This window comes from Schistocerca cancellata, chromosome 2 (assembly GCF_023864275.1).
Source record: "Schistocerca cancellata isolate TAMUIC-IGC-003103 chromosome 2, iqSchCanc2.1, whole genome shotgun sequence".
Lineage (NCBI taxonomy): Eukaryota > Metazoa > Arthropoda > Insecta > Orthoptera > Acrididae > Schistocerca > Schistocerca cancellata.
Window position 1 is genome coordinate 1149344831 of NC_064627.1, and position 22137 is coordinate 1149366967.

At 36.1% G+C, this 22137-nt stretch overlaps 1 protein-coding gene across 1 annotated transcript in view; it reads right to left on the bottom strand.

Moving 5' to 3' along the window:
* Positions 1-22137, bottom strand: part of LOC126163185 (ATP-binding cassette sub-family C member 4-like) — a 173701-nt gene that overhangs the window by 19322 nt on the left and 132242 nt on the right. The window contains exons 15-19 of the mRNA XM_049920136.1: positions 20926-21005; positions 19120-19270; positions 18315-18421; positions 12289-12412; positions 4097-4267 (exon numbers count right to left, since the gene is read on the bottom strand). Coding sequence (XP_049776093.1) covers positions 4097-4267; positions 12289-12412; positions 18315-18421; positions 19120-19270; positions 20926-21005 — 633 coding nt within the window. The remainder of the gene's footprint in view (positions 1-4096; positions 4268-12288; positions 12413-18314; positions 18422-19119; positions 19271-20925; positions 21006-22137) is intronic.

The following is a 22137-nucleotide window of genomic DNA, read 5'->3' on the forward strand; positions in this document are numbered from 1 at the left end:
AACATATTCTACATGTTACATTCATTCTGCACCAATCTACAATGCTGGAAAACAAAACGTGCTATACACCCTCAAGGATAAGATCATTTTGTTGAAAAGTGAGGAAAGAGGAAGTTCATCATTGTGGGAGCGAATGACAATAAATTCAGATCAAATGAAACACACATCACTGTCAAGGGTGCCCCAACAATTGCATCAATATGCAATGTCCCACCCCCACCCCGTTCCTGTGACAGCGACGCAGGCATTTATTCTCACAAGCAAATGGCCATAAAGATGCCAAATGGCACCATGCAATAGATTGTCCCACGAATCTTGTGCCATATTTTGTAATTGAGCAGTGGTCCTTGCAGGCCATGGAGAATGAGTGCATTCCCACTTCTTCATGTTCCACACTTGTTCAACTGGCACAAGATTTTCCTATTTTGCTGGCCAAGGCAGTTGTTGCACACCATGAAGACCACATTGCACTTCAGCAGCCAATTGTGGATGTGAACTGTCATGCTGAAAAAGCAGGTCACCTTCCTGTCGAAGAAATGGTAGTAGCACAGGGCTAACAGTCTGTGTAACGCGGTGGGAACTGCACTTCACCCTGTAGAAACACCAAATGTGAATGTGAGTTGCAACTGAAGGCCCCTGATGCTAGAAGGCCTCGGATGGGACCTGTGTGTCATGGGAAAATACAATCTGGAGTAGGCAACTGACCGGGTCTGTGCCATACATTTGTATGTCCATCAATTGCATATAGACGTAACCTACTCTAGTCACTGAAGTCAACTCTTTCACAACATGAGTTCCCATGATTGGTGGTGGTGTATTGTCAATGGTAACCTGGCCAAAGGCAAACATAATCTTAACCCTGCTGCAAGCGAATATTTTCTACCGGTCCCTGATAACTTAGCAGGTGCAAAATGTGCCTATACTTTAGGTGGTGTTCGGTCAGCCACAGCTGCTCGCACTATTCATTGATCTCGAATATGCCTGTACTACGTGGATATCCAGAACCCGGTCTACAGTTGTGAGAATGTTTCACATACCACTTTTGAAAGCAGCAACATCCCACCAAGACATCGAGCTCAACATGTGCAGCAATGTCCATCCAGTTTGTTTAAGTGCACAATGTGAACCCATTCGAGTGGCTGAAGCTGTTCGACAGGAGTACACACTTATTTGAAAACACTGTCCACCTCTAAACTCAGCACAATTAATGTCTGCAGAGTCAAAACAGAGAGGCCTCCCGACCACCGTCTGCCGCCCAGTGACTGTGGTAAATGATTCACGAACCCTGCAACCCCTCAGCCTGGCCATATTTTACTGTGCTGCAACTCAACACACGTCTTGAGGGTGCAGTGTTTTTTTTCCAGCAGTGTATTTTTCCAGTGAGATAGTAATTCAACACACATTTCATACGGTAATGGTGAGTATATATTAATTGAAATAACGAAGTGATGTCAGTCGTAGCAGTCACTGATAGTAACACACACAATGACAGCAAGAGTAATACACAAAAATAAAACGGCATAATAAAGACAAAGAAACAAAGTAACTAGATAAAGCACAAAGAAAGGAATGTAATTGACATGAATTAGCCACCAGGGATCCACAATTAATTGATGCAAGCAAGGAATCAGTATAAAATTTTTGTCTTTCTAGTTGACTGAGGTAATAAGAAACATCAGCCGTCTCATGGGTCAGACTCATGAAGAGAAGTCTGAGAACTTCTTCGGTTCAACCCAGTGAGAAAGTGGAGAGAGAGAGAGAGAGAAGGAGGGGAGGGGGAGAGTGAGGGGAGGGAGGGAGGGAGAGTGAGGGAAAGGGGAGAGAGTTTAGTAACAGAAAGGTCTGAAATTTATTTTAAAAATATAGGGGATATGCTTTATACTCTAAAGATATAATTGTAAAACCATAGGTGATATACTTCATTAAACCCAATGATACTATTTCAAAAACACACGGAATATACTTTATTAAATCCAAAGATACATTCATTTTTGAAGAAAACTTTTTCCTTGAGTGTGTATATAATTATACATGTCCCAAACTTTTAATTGTCACAGTGATGACACACGATGCTTTGTCACACAACTGCTGCAGCTTCAGCATCAGCAGTGTGAAAACTCTTCATGCTCTCTCGTCCTATGCCCTCTTCTTCACCACTTTCACCAATACTCTTCTGCACACTTCTGATTATTTCTTCATGTGCCTCACAGTTTTGTTCATTCAGCCACTTATTAATGTCATCATCATCAATTTCTCCTCCTCATGGAAGCTTGTGGAACACATCAATATGTAAAGAATGCAACTGATGACTCCAAATTGAATGGCTCATCACTGTTGCTCAGTACTGGATCCAACTTTGCATCAATGGATGGCCACACTTTTTCCAGCTCTTCACTACGGTATTGTCTGCCCCAATAGCTGAGTAATCAGTGTGAAGGATTGCCGTCCTACGGACCCGGGTTTGATTCCCTGCTGGGTCGGGGATTTCCTCCGCTCACGGACTGGGTGTTGTGCTGTCTTCATCATTATTTCATCCCCATCTGGCATGCAGGTCGCCCAGTGTGGCGTCGAATGTAATAAGACCTGCACCGAGGCGGCCGGACCTGCCCCACGAGGGGCCTCCTGGCCAGTGACACCAAACGCTCATTTCACTTCACTACGGTATCACTCTCTACTTTATCCCATGCTTCAGCTGCTTGGAAAACATCATCACTTCACTTGATTGCTTTCCACACCTTCAGCATAGTCTTAGTAGAGTCGTCTTCACACTTGTTCACTAAGGAGACAAGAAATGCATGTCGATAATGATGTTTAATTTATTTCAGAATTCCCTGATTAATGGGCTGAATCAGGGCTTTCACACTGTATAGAAGAAATAGTATTTGTGTACCATCAGTCTTTAGAGTCACATCAGAAGCACTACTGAGAGCATTGTCAAAAATAAGGATAGCTTTCAGTGGAAGATTTTTTTTCTTCTTCAACTTTTTCCTCACTACTGGTACGATTGTTTTGTGGAACCACCGAGAGAATGTTTCTCTGTCCATATATACTTTCTTCTGAGTGCAATACTGCTGCAGTGGCAATGTGTTTATGTCAGTGTGTCAAAAACAATATGAATGCTGGGATATCCCAATCACCATGACTGGTTGACAATGATTCCCATTTGTGTTACAACCTGCCATTAATGTTAAGTGTTGTTTCTGTTGCTTGTACCCATGAGCTTAGTACTTGTTCTTGGTAGACAACATTATTGAAGGATGCATCTTGTAAAAAAGTCTGGTTTCATCAGCATTGTACAAGACATCAGCAGTTAAATCGTCTTCCTCTATTATCTTCCGTATCTTGTTCACAAACTCATCTGCACATTTTATCATTAGCTGAGTGACTTTTCCTGGTGATTGTCAGCTGCCAAATGCCATATCTTTTTTTCCAGTTGTTGGTGAATTCTCACTTGCTGCAAACAACACCTACTGCCAAGATGTGTATTAAACATAGCAACTTTTCCTTTACTATCAGGCCACTGACTGGAATTGCTTTGCTACATTGTTGTATGAACCATGTAAAACAGCTATATCCAGTTCTTCATTCTCACTCTTTTGTATAACCTTCTGTTTTCACAAGCCACTACCCATTTGAACTGCATACTTGCATACTATCTTTGTGATGTCATAAATAGTTACTTGTCCAATATTGTACTCAGCAGCAGTGGCTTTCTGTGAAGAACCTTGATTCAACTTATCTGAAATTTTAATTTTCTGCGTGAGGTCAAGTGTAATATCTTTCCTTTTAGAAGACGTGACACTGAACAGTAAAGAACATCACAATTTCAAATATGTATAGCACTGTTTACCATTGTAATTTGCTAATAATACTGTTGTGTACAAAAATTCATTGTTCTGTGCCATTTCTGATGTGGTCCAGATTACTGAAATTCTGGATCACTGTAAGCCTGATTAGTGACAGCTTAATGTATTCAGATATTTAACAAATTTACTGTCTCATCCAGTCGTGGAAAGATGCTTAAAAAACATATTAGTCATGGGAATGCAATACCAGTATCAACATCACTACCTTACAATGTTACTTCAGCCATTACCTGGTTCAGAATCAAATGGGCCTTCCCTTTCAATATTGTTATACTGCAGAACTCTTTCCACAGAAGTCATCTGACTAACAACTTCAGTCAGCTGCCGAATACCGTACTGCAGCATTCCAGTGAGAATTAGTGACTGAGCAATAGCAAGTCCTACAAAACCACTCTTAGCACCTGGAAAATAAAAAGTTTTAATAAATAACTTGTTTTATTTGAGTAAGTCGACTGAAATGACAAATAAGGTAAAATGCAAGAAGTGAAGTACATTTATATTTCAGACTTCCCCAAAAATTACAAGTTGCAACTGGAATGTCATTGGATAAGCTCTAAAATGCTGTAAATAGCACAAAATGAAAACTATACCTTGAAGGATTCACTGAACAGTAAGAAAGGTTTTGTATTAGAAGACATAAAAAATTACATTTACATGAAAGCTTAATTTCTACTACTAGCAGTGAAGAATAGTTATTATTTTCATTAGAGATGAGTATTATTCTACATCAGTACTCTGCAAACCACAGTAAAGTATTACCAATACTTAAGTAAGTGGAAAATAGTCTTCATTTACACCAAAGAGCATGTATAGTGTCTCTAGGAGCAAATATCTCCACTGAACCTGCATGAAACCTTATTTGTTTGGTTGCCAGTTCTGGGTAACATAATTTTGACCTCTTGTTAATGATATGGAATTAGCCAGTTTTACGATTATAGTAAATCTTCAGAGTGGAAAATTTGACAACAAGCTGATCATTTATAAAATTTCTTATGGGTTTTTTGTTTACAAGCATGCAGTCTTTCATACTTAAGGCTGCTATAAGGTTATATGACAAGTAGTACTGTACTGTATATCTGGCTCTCTATTTATATCTAAAAACAAAGATGATATGAATATAATAGAGGGAAACATTCCACGTGGGAAAAATATATTTAAAAGGAAAGATGATGAGACTTACCAAACAAAAGCACTGGCAGGTCGATAGACACACAAACAAACACAAACATACACACAAAATTCTAGCTTTTGCAACCAACGGTTGCCTCGTCAGGAAAGAGGGAAGGAGAAGGAAAGACAAAAGGATATGGATTTTAAGGAAGAGGGTAAGGAGTCATTCCAATCCCGGGAGCGGAAAGACTTACCTTAGGGGGAAAAAAGGACAGGTATACACTCGCACACACACACATATCCATCCGCATATACACAGACACAAGCAGACATTTGTGAAGGCAAAGAGTTTTGCCTTCACAAATGTCTGCTTGTGTCTGTGTATATGCGGATGGATATGTGTGTGTGTGCGAGTGTATACCTGTCCTTTTTTCCCCCTAAGGTAAGTCTTTCCACTCCCGGGATTGGAATGACTCCTTACCCTCTTCCTTAAAATCCATATCCTTTTGTCTTTCCTTCTCCTTCCCTCTTTCCTGACGAGGCAACCGTTGGTTGCAAAAGCTAGAATTTTGTGTGTATGTTTGTGTTTGTTTGTGTGTCTATCGACCTGCCAGCGCTTTTGTTTGGTAAGTCTCATCATCTTTCCTTTTAAATATAAAAACAAAGATGATGAGACTTACCAAACAAAAGCGCTGGCAGGTCGATAGACACACAAACAAACACAAACATACACACAAAATTCAAGCTTTCGCAACAAACGGTTGCTTCGTCAGGAAAGAGGGAAGCAGAGGGAAAGACGAAAGGATGTGGGTTTTAAGGGAGAGGGTAAGGAGTCATTCCAATCCCGGGAGCGGAAAGACTTACCTTAGGGGGAAAAAAGGACAGGTATACACTCGCACACACACACATATCCATCCGCACATACACCACTGGTGTTTGTTTGTGTGTCTATCGACCTGCCAGCGCTTTTGTTTGGTAAGTCTCATCATCTTTGTTTTTAGATATACTTTTCCCACGTGGAATGTTTCCCTCTATTATATTCATGACTCTCTATTTAAATATGTAAAAAAATATTGTCTTTATACCCAAAAACAAAGATGATGTGACTTACCAAATGAAAGTGATGGCAGGTCGACAGACACACAAACGAACACAAACATACACACAAAATTCAAGCTTTCGCAACAAACTGTTGCCTCATCAGGAAAGAGGGAAGGAGAGGGAAAGACGAAAGGATGTGGGTTTTAAGGGAGAGGGTAAGGAGTCATTCCAGTCCCGGGAGCGGAAAGACTTACCTTATGGGGAAAAAAGGACGGGTATACACTCGCACACACACACATATCCATCCACACATATACAGACACAAGCAGACATATTTAAAGACAAAGACTTACCATAAGGTAAGTCTTTCCGCTCCCGGGACTGGAATGACCCCTTACCCTCTCCCTTAAAACCCACATCCTTTCGTCTTTCCCTCTTTCCTGATGAGGCAACAGTTTGTTGCGAAAGCTTGAATTTTGTGTGTATGTTTGTGTTTGTTTGTGTGTCTGTCGACCTGCCAGCACTTTCATTTGGTAAGTCACATCATCTTTGTTTTTGGGTATATTTTTCCTTCATGGAATGTTTCCTTCTATTATATTCTATTATAAAAATATTGTCTTTGAAAGATACCATTGTAATCACGTGAATATTAAACTAGTAATAAGAAATAAACAGCACTATATTGTGAAACTGAGGAGTTAGTAACTGTTTTGGAAATAGCAGCTTTCTTAATAACTTACTTAATTCAATTTGGATGACATAAACATGGATGACATTAAGTAGAACAGTGATAGTTTATTGTTAATAAAGTATACAGATTAAGTTTCTATGATGTATACTTTGTTCCACATCCCTGAAGTTTCTCCTCCTTGATGTAATAGTCTAGGGAACATGATGAATGGAAGAAAAGTGCTGAAGCAGTATTTAATTTGATGTTGAGATAAACCATGAGTGAAATTTGAGACCTCTTGGATAAGAGACTTAATCATCAAGTTTCCATTTGAAATACATTTGCAGTAACTAAAACAATATTTCATGCTGAAGTTAATGGCAGCTTGTAACCACATAGTCACAATTATCTTGCAGACAAGTTGTCTGCTGACTCTTTCTTACTGGAATAATTTTCCTTCTATTATCAAATATATTTACACTGGTGCCAGTTTTTCACTATTAATGGATTGTGTTTGTCTTCTGTATAGCCTCTCTATATAGAATTAAACATGACAAACTGATAAAACACGTTTTTAAGCCACTTAATAAAGTTTCACTTTTGTAAGTAATTGAAAAGTTTCTTTCCCCCCAGTAACCCATTTTGTTACTGAAAATAGAATGACTGACTTATTGTATGAAATGTTGTAAGTTCAGTTCTCTGACTGCTACACTTGCTAACACATGTATATAAAACTAGTTAAGTGGCAGTAGTCTGTATTAGTGTTACAAAATGGACTGTGGCTTTGAAAAAGAAGATAGGAGTGTTTCTGGATTTATTATTTTGGAAAATACTGAATTCAATTTATCTACACTGAGATGTGTTTGATGATTATGAGCAGGAGTGTTTTTTCCTGAATGAAAATCTAAAATCCATTATAACACTACAGGGATGTAGTGAAATCAGAAAAACTGGTTATCAAATGTGAATATTGAAATCTTTGGTGAGTACAGGGTATACCACTGAAAACTAGTCAGTTTCTTTATTACTGAAGAAGCATCTAAAGTGATCCAGATTTATACAAAACAGTCTTCCTTATTTGAGAATTTGTAAAATACCAGCCATAGATGATTGCTCTCACTGATCTTGGTAGCAACAGTAATCCTTGGACAGCTTGTTAACCAAAATAAACTGATAAAGGGAAATTTTCAATTCCATCTCCCCCCCCCCCCCTCTCCTCTCTCCCTCCCTCTCTCTCTCTCTCTCTCTCTCTCTCTCTCTCTCTCTCTCTGTGTGTGTGTGTGTGTGTGTGTGTGTGTGTAATCAGCTATGTGATGTATGCTCGGCCACAGCTACTAAATAAGCTACTATTCCATCCCTATAAAGAGACTGTGACATGACATCCCTGAGATAACACCTCTTACACCCTTATTGCTATAGTACAATATCAAGATAACTCATAAAATCCAGTAGTTGTCTTTTATTTAAAACAGCACATTAAGGCACAAAGCCACAAGGAACAGCCGACTTCATTTATTTTTAAAATAACAATCAACTCTTATTGCTAATGATGCATACCACGTATCTGAAAATGTATATATTTAACAAACAAAAGATTTTAATTTCAATTAAACCTCAAGTTTTCTTACAACCTTTTAAAAGCAATACTTTGAAGGGGTTTAGTTAGAATGTCAACCAGTTGTTCTCGAGTTCAACAGTATTGTATGATGAACCAGCCATATTTCAATTTATCACTGCTGAAATGATACTACACATCAATGTGTTTGCTTCTTCAGGACAGCCGACCTGATTTTATCACTGCTATTCCACATTGCTTATCCACACAATGTGTCACTTCCATATTTTTATTCAGCAATTATTCTTTGAAAGTTTTCCAAATTTTCATCTCTTGACAGCATTCAGTTACAGATATGTATTCTGCTACAGTAGTAGATAATGCAACAACACATTTTTTCTTGTAGCACCGAGTGTTTAGAGCATTACTGAACAGAAATATGTATCCTGAAGCACTTGTTTTATCTTTCTTGTCACCTGTGAAATCTTTATCACAGTAAGCCAATATTTCTTGTTCTTGTTTCTCTGTTGAGTAGAATATTCCTCTACCTGTTGTTGAATTAAGGTATCTTCAAATTCTCTTCAGATTTTGAGTGTCTGCTTTCATAGCTCACTGCATATGCCAAGTCCTACTCTGTTTTACATGCTAAATAGAAAAACTGCCTACCATTTCACAACATGAAAAGTCTGACTTTGCTGCACTGATTTCTTCAATTTCTCCTTGTGGTGAAATTGGAGCCATTACAATGTCACATTTTTCCATTCTTTATGTTTCCACAACTTCCTTACCTTTTATTTTTCTTGATGAATATTGATAGTTTCATTTGTTCTTTGATTTCACATCCAAGATACAGTTTTGGTTCTTCAACAAGTAATGTCAATTCACTAATAGCAATGTCAACATTTTTCTCCAGTTTTTGCAGGAAATTTTTAATTTGACAGGTGTCTTTTCGAAACAGAATCCCATCTTCAACATCTGCAGCAAGAAGCATTTTCTTCTCAGTATATGATTTGTAAACACAATGATCAGATTTCAGTTGAATGAGTTTTTTATTCCTAAGAAACTCGTTTAGTTTCTTATTCCATTGCAAATGAGCTTCAATCTATGTAACGTCTTTTTGAGCAGGGAAATTTTTCCAGGTTCTCTGTATACCTCTGAAAACTTGTTCTTTCAGATCACCATTAAGAAAGGCTGTTTTGACATCAAATAACATAATTATCAAACCTTCTTGAGCAGCAAGTGCAAATAGGAATCTCAGGATATTAGTTTGTAGAATGTAACTAAAAATATTTTTGCAGCTAGCCTAGCTTTGTGCTTTTCTTTCCCTTGAACATCCATTCTCCTGTAAATATTTCTTTTCTGTAGGCAGTTTCTTATTCACTAGAGTCCATGTTTTATTTTTCTTCAATGATGGTTTTTCTTCATTTATAACCTTTATCCAGTTTTCCTTGCTTTCATCTTCAGTGCATTCCTTGTAAGTAAGTATGATGTAATCTTCATTTATCTTTGATGAAATTATTTGCCTTCTTTGTTTATGATACTTTTTTATCTTCTTCTGGTCTGCACCCGGTAGCTGAATGGTCAGCGTGACAGATTGTCAGTCCTTTGGGCCCAGGTTTGATTCCCGGCTGGGTCGGGGAATTTTCTCCATCCAGGGACTGGGTATTGTGCTGTCCTCATCCTCTTCCTATCATCCTCATCGACTGCAGGTCACCAAAGTGGCATCAAATTGAAAGACCAGTACCCGACAAATGGTCTGCCCGAATGGGGGCCCTAGCCTTACAATTAAATTAATCTTTTTCTGGCTTTTACCTTTTTTCTCCATCTGATTCTTCATTAATTTCTTGTTCTTCAAATCCTTCTTTTCTCTCTTCTTCTTCAAAGTCTTCTCTTTTTTCTTTGTCTAAAAAAAATTTTTTTTTCACAGTTAGATTTACTCCTTCTTCTTGGATTTCCTCTTTTTCATCTTCTTACTGATGTGTAAACTCAACATATCTTGCTTCAGAAAATTGTTCAGTCTTAGGATTCTGTATGGACATAGCCATTGTCTGTATACAGGCTGCAGTCAAGTCCGTCTAGCACCACATTTTGCTTCAAACCTATGAATCAAACATCATGGTTCTTGCTTTGTTCATGAGAGCAAGATTCATTCTTTCTGTCTTACCATTCTGTCTGAGGAGATTCTTTAATTCAGTAGTCACTTACAATAGTTTGTTTTGTACCATTCATTAAAGTCAGTACTTCTGTATTCTCCTTCTGTGCCACATCTTACTTTTTTCTGTCTTCAGAATGAGCTTCCTTTCACTTACATGTTCCTTGTTGTGGTCTTCTGTTTCATTTTTTTTGTTCACAAAAGATACACTTTTAATAAATGTGTGTAACCGTCAAGACAGGTTAAAAACTTTTCTTCACTGAGATCAGTTGCCTTGCATACCTTACTGCATAAATCATTGTGAATACTCTCAGGAGGTCTTACTACTCTAAGCTAAACAATATTGAATGGTTTTCTTACTATTTTGCCATGATACATGTTTCACCACTAGGCACACCCTCTTCTGCAACAATTTTGTCTGCACCATCACACAGTTCTCGTATTTTTTAAAAATTAGTAAAATTCAAATGTCCTAGTCTTTCTTGCCACTGAATGGTTTTCTTCTTTCATGCCATTAGTGCTGCTTTTTTATATTCACTTTTGATGTTAATAAAATACAGTCCACTTTCAGAATTGTTGCCTTTCAAAATAATGTCTCTATCTTTCAAAATCTTCACCTTTTTCGTCACTCTCTCTTTTTCGGTAAGGTTATTTACTGACAGTAAATTTCTTGACAGTCCAGGGACATGTGACACATCTGTCAATGACACCTTTTATGAGTCATTCACAACAAGATGTGTTCTATATAAAGTTTTCATTTGCAGTCTTAATTTTTGTACCTTCACAGCTCTTCACATTTAACATAATTTCCCTTTCATGTGTCATGTGTTCATTACTTCCACTATCTATATCACACTTGGTATCTACTTTATAAATTTTCTTTTCTTGCTTTTCTAGTACATCTGAAAGAAAAACTGTCTTTGGTAATTTCTTCATATTCTGATGTTTCTCTCTGTAGTGATATTTACCACATGTAGAACATTGTGCTTTGTTCTTATTATCACTATGTTTGTTTTTGCACTCACTTACATAGTGATCTGAAACTCCAGATCCAAAGCACTTCACTGATTTCTCAGTTTTTTACTCTAATCTGTCTTGTTGTAGGCAGCATCTTTGAACACAATACGTACTTCTTTTTCATTTTCCTTCACTTTATCTGCTTCTAATTGATTTCAGGTTTTCCAACATTGCACTTCCAAAATGGTTATAGTCTTCAGGCAACTTAATTGATATCCTTTTGACTGATCCTATTTTGTTAATATTCTGCCCCAGGTGGTCCAGTCTGAATGCTAGGATTTGCACTTTAGCAATACTGAACATCATATCTATATTTCTGTTCTATTCAAAGTTGTAGAATGCTCCAAGTGATTGTGTCTTCTACTCTCCATGTTCTTCTAATGTATCTTAATAAGTGTATCATACACTTCTTTAGTTGTTTCACAATTAAAGACATGTGTTTTAACATTTATATCTGTGGTTCTCAAAACGTAGTAATCTGTAAGTGCGTTATTTTGGTCTCACTCAGATTTTTTTATTGATACTGCCTGTAACATATCTGCCAAAGTACTTTGGCATGGACATCACATTTATTTCTAAATCCCATAACCGAAAACTTGCAGCAACTTTTAATTTTGGCACACAGTTTACTGCTACATCTTCTACTGAAGCTGTATTTCATACACATGATACAGAAATCTTCGAGTGAGCAACTGCATCATGAGGTACAATCACAACAAATGGTTTTAATTATAGATCATTAAATGGTAACTCATCTGGAAGAATTTTGCTGACTAAGACTCCAGCCACGAAAACATATAGTTATAAACAATATAAAAAATAATAATAAGGCCAATAATCAATTCATAAGTATATCCTCAAGGAAAATAATGTTTACCTGTGTCTATTGTCAAGAAGCTGAGTATCACAAGTGAAACAAATATTGCACTTATCACGTCAAGGCAGAAACCAAAAGCTGTGTTAGCAGTAATAGTCATGTACCATGATGATGTGTGCAAATCCTATAAAACAAAGTTTACCATTAGTTGTTGCTATTTCCCATTCCTTCTATTACTGATAAATGCTGTGAAATTTCACAGTCCAACTGTCAATGGGACTATAAAATTTAAATTCAAGACAATAAAATTACATATATTATAGATATATGAACACTGTATGATGCCAACAGAAGCAGAAAGAGAGCATTGTGAGAAGCATTTAATGAACTTGAAAGTAAAATTTGCCAAATGCTCTGACTAAAAATCCTATGAGTTATTGTCTTACATAAGGTCAGTAAATGGACTGAAATTGTCTATTCAGTTGCTCGGTGATCCTACTGGCACCAAAACAGAACATAATAGAGAGAGGACCAAAATGCTGAATTCTCTCTCCTAAAATTGTTTCACTGCAGATTGCAATATGGTTCCTCCATTCAACCCCTGCATGAATGACAAAATCACAGATGTTGAGAGAAGCCATCACAAAACATAAAATCATCTAAAATTACATGACAGTGGAAAGGGAACTTGACCTGATGACATCCTTGTAGATACTATGTGAAAGAACTTTCTTCCCTTCTAGAAGTACTTTTTCACAGGTCACTGGAGCAACAACGGGTACCTAGCAATCTGAGAAAAGTGCAGGACATTCCTGTTTACAAGAAGATTCCTGAAAGATGCACATAATTATAAGTCTATATTCTTGACATCAATCTGTTGTAGAACTGTAAAACATATTTTATGTTCACACATTATGACATTTTTGGAGAACAAAGATCTGAATGAAAATCTACATGGATTCCACAAACAGAGATATTGCAAAACTCATCTCATCCTTTTTTTTACATTGTGGTGTTATACCTAAATATTTCTATTATCTATCCCAGTCCCTTAAATGGCACAAAATGCATATATTATATCTCCAGATTTATTTACTCATATTCAAGAATTCATCTATGGTATAGAAGGAGTTGTCAAGAAGGTATTACCTCAATTTGTTTTTGAAACTATTACTGCTGTCTGTCAGACATTTTATTTCATCTGGTAATTTATCAAAAAGTTTTATAGCAGCATATTTTACCCCTTTCTGTGCCAAAGATAGGTTAAGTAAAGAATAGTGTAGGTATTTTTTTTTCTGGTATTGTAATCATGAATGTTGCTGTTGATATTAAACTCGTCCATGTTGTTGAGAAAAAATTTCATTACTGAGTAAATGTACTGTGAAGCAGTTGTAAGAATTCCTAACCTTTTAAACAAATGCCTACAAGATGGACGACTATGAATCCCACACATTATTCTAACTACTTTTTTTTGAGCAGTGAATACCTTGTGCCTAAGTGTGGAGTTGCCCCAGAATATTATTCTGTATAACACATAGAGTGGAAGTGTGCAAAGTATGTTAGCTTACTAATTTCTACATCCTCAAAATTGGCAATTATTCTGATTGCAAAAGTTGTTGAGCCTAGTCACTTTAGGGGATCCAAAATATGAATTTTCCAATTAAGATTCTCATCTATATGTACACCCAAAAACTTAGTATGCTCTACCCTGGCTACTGACTTCTTTTGATGTGTTATGTTTATTGAAGGAATTATACTTTTTGAAGCAGAAATTTGGATGTACTGTGTTTTTTCAAAGTTCAGAGCAAGCCCATTCGCAGAAAACCAATTTATAACTTTTCCAAAGACCTTATTTGTATCATTTTCTATTGGACTTTCTTTTACTGGATTAATAATTATGCTCGCACCATCAGCAAACATTGTCAGTTCAGCATCTTGTTTCACATTAGAAGGGAGGTCATTCACATATATCAAGAACAGGAGGGGATCCATGATCGAATCTTGTGGAACACCTAATGTAATTTCACCCCAGTTAGATGAAGTGGCAAACTCCTTTGAATCACTTGAAGCATATAAAGAGACTTTTTGCTTCCTGTTCTGTAGATGTGACTTAAACCACTCATATGCTGTTCCATTTATACCATAGAATTGTAATTTCTCTAACATAATGTCATGGTTCACACAATCAAAAGCTTTGGATAAGTCACAGAATATTCCTACTGGCGACATTTTTCTATTTAAAGACTCTGTTATGTGGACAGTGAAATTGTATATTGCTGTCTCAGTGGAACAGCATTTCTGAAATCTGAACTGTGATTTACTAAGTATCCCATTACTGTTGAGATGGCTAACCACTCTTGAGTACATTACTTTCTCAAAGATTTTTGAAAATTCTGTAAGCAAGGATACTGGCTGGTAATTATTGACATTTGTGGTTTCCCCCTTTTTGTAGAGAGGCCTGACAATGGCATATTTTAACCTGTCTGGAAAAATACCTTGAGTCAGTGATGCATTACATATGTGACTCAAAACATCAGCTGTAATTGGCTGTTGATATACTTTCCGGGATGTGAGGTCGTGGTCCAAGAACTTTTCTGCTCCTTACGTTTCGTCCAGGACTGCGCTGGACTTCCTCAGAGGCGCTGCTCCGCTGAGTCTTGCCGACTGACTGGTCGGGTGTCTGAGAGCGACTTATATATTGTGAGAAAGGGGGGGCGTGGTTCAGGTGACACGTGATGAGCAGTGATAATCCATAGCAAAGGTAAGGTTGACTATTGATTACCACCTTGTCAAAGATAAAAATTGTTAGCAATTTTGTAGAGCCACTGTCCATATATCGCTAAGTTTCATAGCCTCCTCTTTCCTATTAAAATTATCATTATGTTTATAAATTTCGATAGCTTCTCTATAAAGCCATGGATAGTAATTTAATGTTGTAGATAAAACTTCGGTATCCGAAAACTTCACTTGGTGGTTGAAGAGCATGTTCCGCTACAGCTGACTTTTCTAATTTTCCAAGTCGACAAAGACTTTTATGCTCTTTCAATCGCGTGTTTACGCTTCTTTTGGTAGTACCAATGTAAACTTTACCACAGGTACATGGAATTTTATACACACCACATGTCGTCAGGGGAGGGCGTTTATCCTTCACAGATCGTAGGAAAGAGGAGGCAATGAAACTTGGCGATATTTGGACAGTGGCTCTACAAAATTGCTAACAATTTTTATCTTTGACAAGGTGGTAATCGATAGTCAACCTTACCTTTGCTATGGATTATCACTGCTCATCACGTGTCACCTGAACCACGCCCCCCTTTCTCACAATATATAAGTCGCTCTCAGACACCCGACCAGTCAGTCGGCAAGACTCAGCAGAGCAGTGCCTCTGAGGAAGTCCAGCGCAGTCCTGGACGAAACGTAAGGAGCAGAAAAGTTCTTGGACCATGACCTCACATCCCGGAAAGTATATCAACAGCCATGTCAACCGGTCGTGAAAGCCTTCATTCTACAATCAGCTGTAATTGCTCCAAATTGTTTAAATAACTTGTTAGAGATGTCATCTATTCCAACAGAACATTTATTTTTCAAAGATTTAATAATTTTCATTATTTCACAAGAGGTTGTTAGATGAAACTTAATATGACTAAAGTTTTTCAAAACTCACACTTCCATGTACAGCCTGGCTTTTTCTTTTAAACTAATCTCATCTATTTTTTCTTCTACACTTAAGAAGTGATTGTTAAATGCATTGGATACCTGTGTACTGTTGGTTAAGATGGTCTCATTCTCTTTTACAGTAATACTACCTACCCCAGTCGTTACTTTTGCTATCTCCCTTCTAACAACATTCCATATTGATTTGATTTTATTGCTGGAGTTGTTAATTTCTTCTCTAACATACATATTTCTTGATTTCCTTACAACTTTTCTCAGTAAGTTACAATAATTTTTATACTCTAAAACTACTTCTGGATCTTTACTAGTTCTTGCTGTCTCATACAGTTTTCTTTTTGTTTCTGAAGACACTTTAATACCTGTAGTAATCCAAGGTTTCTTTGAAAAGTTTATGGTGTTATCTTTAGTAATTTTCTTTGGAAAACAATGATCAAAAAGTGATATAAATTTATCAAGAAATATACTGCATTTATTATTAGCATTTGGCTCATTATATACATCTTCCCAGTTTACATTTCCTAAAATTTCTCTGAAGTGATTTATATATACTGGTTGAGCACCCTCACACTTTTATTTAATGGTTTCTGAAGTGTGGACTCTGAAGATTGATGCCATGTTCCTCAACTTCCAGAAAACATTTGATACAGTTTTTCACTGTGATTTGTAGAACAAAATACAAGATTCTCAATTATCAGACCATATTTCTGACATGATTCAGGACCTTCTAGCAGACGGGACTCTATTATGTTGCTCTTAATGGGACAAAGTCAACAGGCGTAAAGTTAATTATGGGAGTACCTCAAGGGAATTATGGAGCAGTTAATATTTAAAATTTATATTAGTGATCTAGAGGATAACAAAATAGACTCTGTGGAGCTTTAATTGTCAATGCTGTTGCCTATAAGGAAGGCTGCAGTCCCAAAAGACTGTCATGAAATTCGGGATGCCCTACAGAGGACTGATGAGTAATACATGGACCGGCACCTGACCCTGAATGTAAATAAATGTAAGATATTATGCATAAGTAGATGAAAAGATCCACTACTGATTGTTTATACTATCAGCAACAAATCACTGGAAACACTTACTACTAAAAATACCTTTGAGCAACCATCCAGAGTGATCTAAAGTGGAATGACCACATAAAACAAACTGTATGAAAAGCACATTCCAGGCTGAAATTGACTGGAAGACTCTTAATAAAATGTAAATCTCCACAAATGAATTGGCTTATGGAACACTTGTTTGATTGATTCCCAAGTACACTTCATCAGTCTCAGACCCCTCACAAGTAGAATTAATAGAAAAGATGTAACAAAGAGCAGTAGATATTGTCGCAGAATCATGTACTCAATGTGACACATTACAAAAGAGGCATTATGTATTATGGAGAATTTTACTGTTGAAATTCCAAGAGCATACATTCCAAGAGCAGTAGAGCAACATATCACTTCTTCCCATATAAGTATCACAACATGACTTTGATTAGGAAATCAAAGAAATTATAGCTCATATGGTGCTTTACTGACAACCATTCTTTGTACATGCCATTCAGGGAGAATTATGGAGGGGAAAAAAGATAGTAGTAAAAGAAGTATCCTCCATCACATACCATAATGTGTCTTGTGGGTTACAGTAAACAGATATTGGTTGCCACACAAACTTCAGATGTAATATGAAACTAACCATATTCTTATTCCATTTTTCAGAAAAAAATTATCTGTAAATAGCAAACAGTAACTTTTGATGTGAGGTTTCAAAAAAGTGACTTCTGCAGCTTCATCACTGAATTGTTATTGCTGTGAATTTATTAGTTAATTGGCAATGTTTGGTTAGTCTTTTCCTATCTCCAGCCACTTCTTTACATCTTCCTCTGCTAACTAATGGCGCATGTGGCATTTCCTTCATAATAGCATGAACAATGCCTAAGAAAATGGTGCTTTACATTTGGAACAGAAGAAAATGGGATGTTGCAGTGGGGGAAAAAAGTAAGAATAATAAAAAGGTAACAATAGTAACATAAAAGTATAAAATTGGGACAAACACACTGTCAAAAAAACAGATGCACAAGACTTTGCCCTACTGAAAGAAAGCACTGTTATTGCGTTGGAGCACCTAAAGTTGATAATATGCCTAATGATAGAGCACACAGCAACAAAAATGCACATTGTTTTTGGAATATTGTGAGACTAATCAAAACTTTGCAGAACAGTGGTCTTTCAAAGCAGTGTTAAAATGATAAACTTTTCAAATATTCAGTCTGAGAAAATAATAATAAAAATAAGCTGTGTTAATGGATCAAATTTAGTTACTGAAGCTAATAAACAAATTAAAATACCAACAAGGTGGGAACCCTGCATTAAGATTGCAGTTTATTAGGTCCACACCTATAGATTATATAAAAGCCTTACCTGAAGGGTGTCAAATTCCTTCACAACCATTTTCTCAGCTTTTGAAGACCTAATAGTGGTAAGGCCATTTAAAGAAGCTGATATATATGAAAAAACAGGACTCCGAGCTGTGAAAATGATTAATAGAAGCGTTACTAATAATGCTGCTGTTAACTATGTTTTAAGCTAACAAAAATGACACAAAATATCTTTAGAAAAAAAAATCAGTAAAGATACAATAACATGACTGTGGCACAACACAGAAGTCAAGACTCAAAATACTGAGCTACAGTGCAAAGAGACAAGAAATGTTTCTCTGGGTCTGTTAGCAAAAAATTCTTCAGGACTGAATATAAAAGCAGAGTGAATTTCTTATAATAACAATACATCTTTAAGCACTAATCAATACACTTATTATATATTTTTCATTATCGATGAAAAGCAAATTTCTGTTTTATAGCCTTCAAAATCATTTCAGTTCCAATTTTGAATCTGTATTCATTTTTACTGTGTGTTTTTAACTTAAATGAAAGCAAATCCCATCTTGTCAGATAAATGTTCTTCAAGGATGGCTATGGCTTGCTATTTATGCCATATTGTAGCTGATTTGAAATCTCTATCATGTTACTTGTTGGTATGTTTCATTATTACATAGGGTTCAATAGGTGAGACTTTATTTGCACTTGTTAAAGGCCTAACTATAGGAAAATGATTAAAAAAAGAGTGAAAGTAATATGTTTGAAAACTGTCCAAAGTAGTTTTATTTTAATGATTGATATTTACAGTAGATGAAGAAGTTGCTGCACTGTTTTGTTATTTTACTTACTGGTTCCTTCAAGTCTTTTGATGTCTTGTGCTGTTCGTAGAAAAATTTCACGCATTTTGTAAAACAGTGGACCAATAATTAAAATAATTACTAGGAAATAGTAATTCACAATCACAACCATAACAAGAATTCCAGTCATAACTAAGAAGATCTGCAAAGGAAAAAAAGAAAAGAAATTAATGATCAGGAAGCTATTTTACCTGAATACAGGATTTATAATTACGTGAATACTGCAGTGTAAAACTGCATTAGGATTGAAAATTTTTACTTACCAAATTACACGATATAAAAATGCACACAGTAATACAAGGAAACAAAGTAAATTAAGCTTTCAGACTAAAATATTTTATGAATATTTTGAACATAATGTACTTGTAATTAAACTAAATTTAAAATATTGAAATTAATTGTGTATCCACTAATTTAGGAACAACTGGTGTTTTTTAGATATATATATATTGACTGCTGTTCATCTTCAATTGTTAACTTAGTATCTAAATAACCAAAACACTATTTATCATATAACAATATAAGTTATCTATGTGTCATAAGAACAGAGACCTCCTTACAATGAGTATTACTACTTAACATGTGATTAATTTGGTTCTTCAGTACTTGAATCTACATAATCAAATAGTTTGGTGATGGAGTAGCTAATAATGTATTTTTACTAATTTTCATCTGAAATTAACAGTCATTCTTAATTTCTTGATTATTGTTTGATAGTATCTGGGAAAAATGTTTTGCATGAGAATACAGTTCTCCACTCTAAACTGTGGACAAGGGAACTGCAGGAAACAAGGATGAGGGAAATGTGAATAATTCAAATGTATGGTTCCAAAAGGAGTGTAATTTCAAGACAATTTGTAAAATGTTGACTACACATATGGGATCCAGATAAACTTTCACTTCTCTTCATCATGTTTGCAAGGTGTCTTACTTCATTTACAAATAAGACGAATGAAGAAGGAACCAGCAATTTTCAAAGTTAGACTATCTCAACTTTTTATATTATTGTTGACCACAATGTGATATGTTAGCCTAATCTTTAAGTTTCATTATATATTTGAGGCATGCCCTCTGTAACATTCTAACCTTACCGTCTGATTCATGGCTTCAGTTGTGTGAAAGGATGGTACATCATTTTAATCATTAAGCCAGAAAAGTGTCCCACAACAAAATCAAAAATGTTTAACATGAAAGACTTCAATATGACCAATGAGAAGCATATCCGAGTATCACCAAACCTTAGTTGTATTTGTTGCTAGTCAGCTTCAGTTCAGCTGTGATATAAATGACTACAATTCGTAAATATGAACATAAAGTACATCACCTGAATGAACTGCAAAACAAAGGTATATAAATTGAATATTGGTGTGTTATATGACTGCTGAAAAGCATGCTGATGGTGGCTTTTAGGTAGTGTTTATGATCCTAGTATAGTTTTTAACTACCCGCAATGCACTATTTAATTTATGCATTACAGTTTTAGACAAGCAATTTGGGTCTGTGGCAACAATGACGTGCCATAACATCTCTGGCACGCAAAAACTCTTTGGGCCAAGGCGACCATTATGTTCTATCTATGTGATACTTTCGATGTGTAGTGACGTATATCTGAAGTGTGACAATAAAAATGTGCTCATTGTTTTAACAAGTGTATCAACGGGTTGTTATTTATAACGATAAGGACCAAAAAATCCCACAGGTCCAGTAAAAGTGCTTTGGAGACTCCTGGAATTTTAACAAGCTTCTCCAAACCCACAATACAGTAATAATGCATGCACAGTGTGTTTACAGTGTTACCTGTGTGGCATCAAGCATAGCTCTTGGCAGCAATTCATCAACGGCTCCCATGTCTTTGGAAAAACGATTCAGTACTCGACCTACAGAGAGAGTACAAGTACTTTAGACAACATTCAAAACATTTGTTACTGCTTTAGAAATATTATTGTAAATAAAAGCATGCTAAATAATCCAAAAGGTACAAAGACTTTCAAAACATTGTCTTCTTTTGTTCATGAGCTACATATTATGGAAATTTGAAATGCTTAGGGCACAGAAAATTTTCATTCCTATTTCTTGTTTCAATACTGTCTTCTAGAACTCTTCTTTTTCTTCACTTAATTCTTCACTCAGTTTCCAAAACTTTTCCTCTAAAAAAACAATCAATTATTGATGACATTATTTAATTCGATTGGTAAAAAATCTACTCACCAAGTGGCAGCAGAACACACACATAAAACAGTCTTTTATGTGTGTATTCTGCTGCTGCTTGTTGACTAGATTTTTTATCTATCCAATTAAATAAAACTTTTACTGTGCAGCAGCGTATAATAAAATGAATTTTTGTGATAAAATTGTGAGCCAAATCATTATCTGAAATCAGATCTTTGCTTATCATGGCATTTTCTTCATGAATTAACTTGTCTGAGCAGCCCTCTTGGTGAGGCTAAAGCCTGCAGCCTTTCTGTAGCATTGTATTTACCTTTAATTTTCCAAGCAGGTTCAGACCGGTGCAGTAACTTTCTGTTTTTGATACATTCTATGGTTATGTCATTCTTTCATAGCATTCCTATCATGGGTGTTAATTACGCAAGGCATGTGGGAGAGCTTCTGTAGAATTAGGTATGTGGGGTACAGAGAGAGGCGGGAAAAGCGGGAAGGCAGGGAATGAAGAAATAGTAAATTGGTCAACTGCAAGGACATCACCAAAACCTGAGCTCATCCCATGGGGAGAACTCTGTAGGGTGGAAAGAAGTGAGGGATGTAAATCTGAATTATTCCAAAATATTTCTCATGAAACACCTGTTTTGAAACTTAAACATATTGGTTTAGTATTTTTCCTACCTCTTGCTTCATTTCTTGCTTTATGATTTTGAAAAATATTTAATACCAACCAAATACACTTACATTCAAAATTTTTTGTATATTCTTAGCCTTTATTCTGGACTGCATAGGCATCTGCATGGTATGTAAATAAATGTCTTAAACCATTCACAGGTCATTATAATGAGT